Source organism: Egretta garzetta, unplaced genomic scaffold, assembly GCF_000687185.1.
Source record: "Egretta garzetta isolate BGI_Z169 unplaced genomic scaffold, ASM68718v1 scaffold782, whole genome shotgun sequence".
NCBI lineage: Eukaryota > Metazoa > Chordata > Aves > Pelecaniformes > Ardeidae > Egretta > Egretta garzetta.
The window spans coordinates 248,108-257,218 of NW_009258785.1; the positions used below are offsets into that span (position 1 = coordinate 248,108).

At 44.6% G+C, this 9,111-nt stretch overlaps 1 protein-coding gene across 1 annotated transcript; it reads right to left on the minus strand.

The window, feature by feature from the left end:
• Positions 1–1,997: 1,997 nt before the first annotated feature.
• Positions 1,998–8,308, minus strand: CKAP4 (cytoskeleton associated protein 4). Its single transcript, XM_035889194.1, has one exon. It carries the CDS (start codon positions 5,035–5,037, stop codon positions 3,745–3,747), a length of 1,293 nt encoding a protein of 430 aa, XP_035745087.1. The 5' UTR covers positions 5,038–8,308; the 3' UTR covers positions 1,998–3,744.
• Between the last annotated feature and the right edge of the window lie 803 nt (positions 8,309–9,111).

Below are 9,111 nucleotides of genomic sequence, written 5' to 3' on the forward strand. Positions count from 1 at the left end.
AAAGCTGCGGGGTTTTTTTGGGTGCTTTTACTTGGTTTTAGGCTGTCGCGGTGTTTGTGCATCTCAGAAAGCCTTTTTTCCCGTAGTCGCTTAACCTCCTCCCAGCCCCGCTTACACTACGGGCCGAGCTGCGTCACGTAAGGCAGTAAAAAGACTAAATCATGGATCCACCCTTCAGTAACACCGGGGCACGTAGGCCGCCAGCAGCTCTGCTTGCCCTTACCGGATGTTTCACTTGAAGCCCTGCTGGGAGAAGTTCCTGCAGCAGCACAAGGTTTAACCTCCATCGCCTGGGCCAGTGCAGTTATTTGGGCAAGCCCTTGCAAGCATGATCAAGCCTACAGCGCTGAGGCAGGACAGCCTCTCTGTTTCTAAGACGAGAGCTGAAAATGAAGACAAATGTTAATGAACTGGCTCCATCAATAGCGCATCCATCAGGTGGACAGTTTCTGCTGAAATCTGTTACTGTAACAGCGTGTTATGGAATCACAGAATCATAGAATCGTTTAGGTTGGAAAAGACCTTTAAGATCATCAAGTCCAACTGTTAACCTAACACTGCCATCCCGCCACTAAACCATGTCCCTAAGCACCTCATCTTCCCTCCAGGGATAGGGACCTGACCACTTCCCCAGGCAGCCCGTTCTAAGGCTCGGCAACTCCTTCTGTGAAGAAATTTTTCCTGATGTCCAACCTAAACCTGCCCTGGTGCAACTTGGAGCCATTTCCCCTCATCCTATCGCCCATTACCTGGGAGAAGAGACCAGCACCCACCTCGCTGCACCCTCCTGTCAGGCAGTTGTAGAGGGCGGTAAGGTCTCCCCTCAGTCTCCTCTTCTCCAGGCTAAACAACCCCAGTTCCCTCAGCTGCTCCTCGTAGGACTTGTGCTCCAGTTACTGATAAACTACTAATAATGTAAAAAGAACATTGCTCGAGACCTTCTCCGCTGCTTTTATCACAAAGTGCAAAAACAACGGCACGTAGTAGCACAGGGACCACATCTACTCTGTGAGCATTTCTGAGGGAATTAGGAAGTGTTTGTGTTCAACGAGGCTGTCAAGCCACATAGAAAAGCTGAACCTCCAGCCTGCCAAGGGATCCTTGCCGTTGTGCCTGCCTCCAGCCACATTATTTTTTACTTACGGAGAATTACTCTTCTTATTTAGTGAAATAAGCCATTTCAATAGTCTGACATAGCATTTAACTAGAGGCATAACTAGCGATTTTTCATTTAATCTTTGAGATCAAATTTGGCCCAGCTGCACTGCTGGCTTTCCAGCCTCTTTTAAGTTCCTTTATCACGTGGCTACTACCCGTAAAACCACTGTGTGCTCATGCTCATGGGCAGCTTCCAGTCAACAGGTTATGTCAAGTCTCTTTCAGATGGAAGGACTTGTGTGCTCACCTTGTATGCCATTGAACATACAGGTACCCTAGTAACAGGGATGACCTACCTCTATGAATTTGGCCTCAAGAATTGCCAGGACATGATGAGGCCCATAATCCTGAAATCACCCTTTCCCAAATTTTTGAAAGACAGGCATCCATCGTGAAGATGGTGTCAGTTTACGGGCCTTGCAATCCAGCATTCAAAGCTATGCAAAAGGAGCAGCCACTTTGGAAAGATTATATAGATCCTTTCTGCACGTTGCTTCTGTTCTACATGCTTTGGACATTGTGAAAGTCTTACCAAGGCGTTGCCGGCGGTGTCTGACATTCATTGCATATATCACGTATTTCACACTTCACAACTACCATTTTGGGCTTCTGAGCCCAGTTGTCAACACCGCTGCATTGATCTGACTCAAATCCTGCTTTCAAGAGTTCCCCTGTAATGACAGCAGGTAAAATTACCTCCACGTTCCCCTATGAAAGCTGAGAACAAGTACAGGGCTGGTCCTTCCCCCAAGCCCTTACCTGCATCCCACTGGAAGCGTCCTGGGAAATACAACATTAAGTAAGCAGCAATCAAAAAAAGGTGCAAAGAATATTCCCGATGTTTATTATGTATTAAAAATACCGCAAATAAGCCATACAGTTCATTTCACAGTAACCTAAACAACATTGTTCAAGAACTTGAGAAGTCAACGAAGAACAGTGCAGTTCCAACAGTGACAACAGTTACCTTAATGCTGTGGGTCCCTCTTTCTTTGCCAGCAATTCTTTCCTGTTTACAGTGGGAACAACACTAGATATGGTTCAGTATCTTATTTACCAAGGAGAACTCCTTTTCACCTGCGCTGCTCCCACAAGCACACCACTTCTAGGAGGTGCTGTTTCTAGGAACTCTTCTAGCATAGCCACGGATCTGGCTAGCACAGGCTGAGGTGGGCATGATGCGCACGGCTGATTTCCAAGGTGTCTGTGTGCAGACCCCTTTACCAAATCTTGGGATAAAGTTCGTAAACTTGAAAAGGAGGGATATTAGAAATCCTTTCCAAAAAGACAGAAAACCAAGAAAGCTCCTTGAGAAAGTGGTTTTTAAATAAACATCTAGAGAATTATGACACTTTTTCCTCACTCTCAGCCAGTTCCTAGAAGGATCCTTTGCTACCAGTGCCCCAGGCAGACACCTGGTGACAACAACAGTGACAAGAATCAGGCAGCAAGTCCCAAACACGTAACAACAGTTCAGGTCACCGTCAGCTGTGTGAAACTTGGAAATGTATACACCTTAGAAGCAATTCTGCTGATTTCATGGTGAATTTCCCCCTTGTGTGTTTTGGAGTGTACTATTATCTTTAGCATGCTTGCTACACATGGAACACGAGAGGTGCAATTTTAGTCCTTCTCTTTCCTTACTGAAATCCGCAATAATTTTTACAGAAAATCCTGTATCGCACGCAAATTAGGCTTTTCCAGGAAAGACACAGCCTCTTCATGTAAACAACCCAAAAATACGACAAAAACAATACTGTACCCTCTTGAAACTAATCCCGTCATTCAGATGTGCCTTCTAAGTACTGGTCTTCTACACCAGCAGCTGAAGATGCTGGCAAAGAAGCCTACAATCACAATGCTTCTTCCCAGCCACCTGGTGGAACACCTCTCCTAGGTCTTAGGCCCAAGCAATGCCACCTACCTCAAAAACCTTCCTTTCGGGGGGGTTCAGGTAACCCCTTGTTAGCTCCTTGGTACAGATTAAGGACTCACAGAAATACACTACAGCTCAACTGACACCTGGTGAACTGGCCACATGGCTGAGTTGCAAACTACAGAAAAGGATGAGTTGCTTCAAACCTGGTCCACACTTAGGTTTACCGGTCTAAACAGTTTAAGACAGGGGTTTAGTTTTGTTCATTTGTTTCTTACACCAAAACATACCAGTAAAATTCTCAGCGTGTACAGCAATATGCTTTTCGTACCAGAACAGCTGTAGCCCTTCTGTGTGGGATATCTAGTGCCATCTATGTGAAACATCTTCATGCCATTAAATATGTGCCTGTGCTAATGAGGCTGTAGTGCTTTAGTTATACCACTGCAGCTACAGCGGTACAACTTTATAGAGAGGATGAGCCCTTAGAAACTCAACCCCCAACTAAACTCAGGCTTTCTTAAAATTAAAAAACAAAACAAAAAAACACTACCCAAAAGAGAAATAAAGGAAATAAGCAGAACTGTCTCTATTATTAAAGTATTCTTATTCTCTTTGGAGGTATCAAATTGCTTTTAAAAAGAGTAAAAAAACTGGGCATACAAAAGCTATTCTCCTTAATCCATTATTTGCACAAGGAGCATTGCTGCCTAAACTTTTTCATGTATTTTTTCTACTTTCACAAACAACCTTTCCAGATCATTCCTCAGGTCATCTACTGAGCTCATCACAGACTCCAAGTTGTTCTCGTTATTTTCAATTTTCACTGAGTAGGAGACTAAACTATCCACTGCAGTTCTTATCATTTTCAAATCGGAATCAACCTGGCTGACAAAAGATCTCAGTTCATCTACAGAGCCTTCCACAGAAGAAAATTTTTCAAGATAGCTTTGAGAATCTGGTTGACCTGTCTGAAGACTTCCTTGATCCAACAAAGTACTAATTTGCTTCTGGACATCCTGAAGAGCACCGGAGGATGGCAGGTCACTGATGCTTCTCCTCAAGTCTTCCATGTCGCTGTACAGTGAGGTCTGTGATTCACCAAGATGTTTCAGAACATCTGTGACTGAAGTTACATCCAGCTCTGAGATTCCCTGAAGAGCAGTAATGCTTTGTTCTAGGGTACTGAGCTTATTCTCGTGTTCTGCCTCCTTAGAAAGGAAAGATTGCAACTTTTCACTGTTCTGAGCAGCAACAGAATTCAGAGACTCCAAGCTGTCTTCTATGTGTCTCAGTCGAGACTCCAGTCCTTCACTGTTCTTCCCAAAAGTTTCTAATGCTTTTCTGAGGACTTCATTTTCTTCCCATTTGTTGAGGTCAGCTTTAACTTGCAGTATATCTTCACCGAGTCTTTTAATGTCATCAGGGAGCTGCATAATAGAATCCTCAGCTCTCAGAACTTTCTCTTGTAAAGCTTTTAATGAAAGGTGTTCAGTGTCCGCAGCCTCTTTGAATTTCTCATGTTCTTGTTTGAGGTTGACTAGCTCCTTCACTTCAGTATACACATCAGACTCCATGGAGTCTATTGTACTCTTCAAGGTCTCTATATCCTTTTCTTTGGTTTTCATGGATGCTTGCATCTCATCAAAAGCATCTTTTAGCACCTTAATTTCATGTTTATACACATCTGCCTCTCCTAGTGAATCAACCTTTGCTTTCATACTGCTGATTTCATCTTGGCTCCTTTGCTGGACTTCAGTGAACACAGCAATGTTATCATTTATAGACTTGGTTAGCTCTGTCAGTCTCTCTTCCACTGTGTTTTCCAGAGATGTGAAGTCTCGTTCCCTTGCATCCTTCACCATGTGGATGCCGTCAGACAAGTCTTTCAAAATTTCATTTTGCAGCTTCTGAAGCACTTCACTGATCCGGTTTATTTCATTCTCCCCTTGTTTAACAGCCTTCTCGGTAACCTCCTGCTTCTGCTGAGCAATTTTCATCATAGATTCAAATTCTCCAAATGTGGCTTGAAGGGAACGCACCTAAAACAGAAATGCACGTGGTTAATACTTGCAATTTCATCCTTACCTGCATCCTTACCCTTTGTGTCCAAGATCCTTATGACCCTTGTTACCATATGAAATTATCACCTTGCAATCCTTCACGCTCCCCACCTGAGGTGACCCTATGGCATACAGATACGGGAGGCACAAGAAGCCCAGCATCTAGAGCCCTACATCTCTGTAGATACACACATCTTCTGCTGAGGACCCTTGGCCTCACTGACCTGTCACAGGTGATCCAGGAAATCCGTCACAGTGAAAATCAAACTCAAGTCTCCTGAGTTTGCATCCGGACTGCTGAGCCATCCCTTGCCTGTATGATTTCTGGTTCTATGGGCCACAAGTCCACAAGGGAAGAAAGGGAGGAGGGGAAAGAACCCTAAAGAACATCTGGCATCAGCTTCTGAATACAGGAAAGCTGGGATTAGACTTTAGCAGGCAATCAGACCCACGGCCAATTCCTGAACAGGAAAGAAGTTTCAAAGCAGACAAGAAAGAGTAACGGGAAAAATAAGGGGAACAGGGGAGCTGGGAATGGCTGGGGAATGGGAGTAGTAATCATGATGTTTTGCTGTTCCTAGACACCAATGGAGACACAGATTTTTCTTGTTAACTATTTTTTAAGATTAAAACAAAACCACAGAAAGGCTTTGATGTTCTAAATACTTAGTAACCCATTATTCACACACATGCATACACCCACATGCTCTTAGTGAACGGGGGCACATGGATGGACACAGGCAGAGAACAAAGCCGTAGCAGCTGCCAAGTGGACTGACTCGCATCTACCTCAGGTTAATGCAGAAAGTTGTTACCGCCGGATCAGGCACGCTATTAAGCTCCCCAATTACAAAAACTACAGTTGGTTTCAGTAGCAGCAAGAGGGAAGAGGTCAAGGGGTGAGCGGCCACCACATTCATTTACTCTCACATCTAAAGGTAAGATCCAGGCACACCAATGGGGAAGCACACGTTGCTTAGTTTTGAGGCGAAGACTGTGGAGAAATCTTTTTGTGCGTGTGTGGGTTGTATTTTTTTAAACTTTGTAAAGCAATGTAAGAACTGCTGGCTGCATTAATAATCCATCGTGTAGAAAATACCTCAAGGCGTTGGCAGGATGGCAAGTGCCAAGTAACGCACGTCGCCTTGCCTCATGCTACTCCCTATGTCTGAGGGGTATATTAATCAGTCATGCCACATGGGCTACCATGTTTACTGATTAGATACACAGCCGAGGGGTGGTTTTATTTTGTAAATAGAAGGAAGCATATTTTATATGTTCTTAGAAAGAAATCTACAGAGTTTCCTTTTTTTTTTTTTTTTTCCTTTTTCACTGAAGGAGGCTCCAGCAGTTCCCAGTCAGCCTCTGAACCTAGAATTTAATCTCGAAAGACCTAACAGACTTACTAATTAGAAATTAAGTTATTCACACGTATTTTTCCAAGACTAAATCCCAGGCCAAATCCTCCTTGGTTTTCATGGAAGTTTGCACTATGGAAGGATTTTAGAGTTTGGCCACAAGCTTGCCCTTGCTCCAACAGATCCTCGCAGTTTGAAGAATACCCATAAAGATGACTTCCTTTTCCTCCCTCTTATGTAAAAAGGTTTGTAATGACTTGCCATTCCCTGTACTTGTATTCTCTAGCGCTCACATACGAAACTAGAAATGAAATTACGTATGAACTATGTATTGCAGCAGGACACCAGCCATTACACTGATTTACCAACCTCATTTTCATTACGTCTTAGCTGTCATTCATTCTGATTTTTTCCACATAGACAGCTTTTTTTGTATCACTATAAATGGACTTCAGAAATCTAGGAGGAAAGAGCAGAAAAGTTCTCCTCTTCCTCTTATGACAGAAATTATTTTTCTTTGACACATTCCAACCAAATCACCAAATTCATATTTGCACTTAACCACCTTCATATGTTACTCTAAGAAAAGGCATCAGAAACGCCCAGAAGTCTCCTGAGGGCCAGGAGGTCTCCACTGCTGTAGGTTTGACAGAGAGGGATCCCACCCCTCCGCCGTGGAAATACTTTATACCACTGCATTTGGGCAATGCTCATGGTGTAACTTGAAGATCTTCCCCTATACTTCCACCTGGGCCAGCCATCTGAAGATCAGAGAGCTCTGATATAATAAAATGGACCGAGGTCTTCAGATTAGACCAGATTCTAAGCTGATCTGTCCTAACCAAGAGCCAGCAGGGGCCAAATTAAACCCCTTGCACAAGAGGGGTAAAACTCACAACTTCAAAGTAATGGTTCGTATTCACCACGTAGTTGGTTTGTGTCTGCACCTACACGTGAGTTTGCCTGTTTGGTGTTTGTGGCTGGTAAGGTTTGAAACCGTAGCCCTTGAAAGGTTTAACATCATAAATAGCACATAAAAATACATATATAGCTGACAACTAAGTCTTCTCTAACCAGTCATACTATCTTGTGTTCAAACACGAAATGACCTTGGCCTCTCTGAGAATTCTGCTACATTAAAGACTAAACTTCCACATCATTTCCTTTCTCCTCCTACTGCTGATGTGTAAAGCAGATGAGTTTATGTAATGCTTACTCCCGACAGGAGCTCTCTGCAGTAAAAGACTGAAGGAGAAAGCCAGCTCCCGACAGCAGCCTGTGTCCACGGCACTCCAAAAGTACAATGCAGGACCCTACACTTTTGTAAAGCAATGAAATACAGCCTGGTCTCCCCTCCCTCAAGTACATTCTTCTGTGAAGACAACACCAAACCACAGCAAGCAAAGCTTTCAAGGGTTACATCGAAACTCCACGTAATCTCTTCCCCCGACTTTTATTCTTGCACTACTGTACGGATGTCTAACACTGGCCATCTGCTATATGCAGGCAAATAGTTTCAGTTCTCTTTGAAACAAACTATTTATAAATTTCTGATATATACCTCTCTCCTAGAACACCTAGCATGTACCTAGGATTTTCTGCAACAACTTGGAGATGGAGGCAGCAAATTGGTACCCGTTCCTATGCTTGGAAGGGCTTATATATTGCACATACATCTGCGTTCTATACTCATGTGTTGCAATCATACATCCTGTATGTCCTGCCATTGCAATGTCTTCCTTCATACAAAGAGTCTGTAAAAACGCATTAAAAACTATGAAAAAACAACCACACTTGCGAGTTCAAATCACAGCCCATTCATCAGTGAGTAAAAACCCCAGAATTTAAAATTAGCTTTGGAAACGACACTATAGCTCTGCATTTTACAACCCTTCCCTCCCCCCGCCCCCACATGAGTCTGCCTTTTCCTCCTTCTTGTAAGGGAGAGGAAACACCAAGACTGACCCTACAAACTCCACGTGTGCAGGCCACCGCCGCGCTGCCGGGAACGCCTCAGAATGGCCGGAGGATCCCTGCCAGCGCCCGTCCCACCGCCCTGTCCCCCTGCCACCGGCCAGGGCCCACACTCGCAGGGAACTCGGGGAATCTGCACGGCGCACTGTGCAGAAAGCAGTCAAGCCGAGACAAGAATTTCCTTTTCTTTGATCTGACTCAGACATAACTTTACATACTGCTTTCCAACCGATTTACCTACTCCCTAGACAGAAGCCCGACTGTATGTTGACGACATGCCTTCACATACGCCATTTTTTTAAAGGCTTTAGGCACCCTAAGGCGTATCTGGACGGACAGTGCTGTTTGTGAAACTCTAGCTCGGGGGCTAATAAGGCCCCAAGTGAAAAAAAATCAGGAGAAAAATGAGCATTTCTTTCACTTTGTTTGAGCCACACCCTTTGCCAAGAACTTTGCAGCTCTTCCGCCGTCCTGGACTGCCACAGACATCGCCAGTCTCGCTCCCCGGGCTGGCGGCAGCGGCAAGAACGTGGGAGGCAGGGGACGGCAGGGGGGGAAAGGGACGGCGGGGGCGGCATTTCTGGCGCAGCCTCTGCTGTTTGGTGAAGCTGGCACAGGTTTTGGTTTCTCGAAGCACGCGGGGACGTCGAGGCAGGATCCTGCCACGTCCCACCGCCCTGCC

Excerpts from the sequence above, each read along its gene's own strand:
- CKAP4 (XM_035889194.1), bottom strand. The coding sequence starts at position 5,037 with ATGATGAAAATTGCTCAGCAGAAGCAGGAGGTTACCGAGAAGGCTGTT.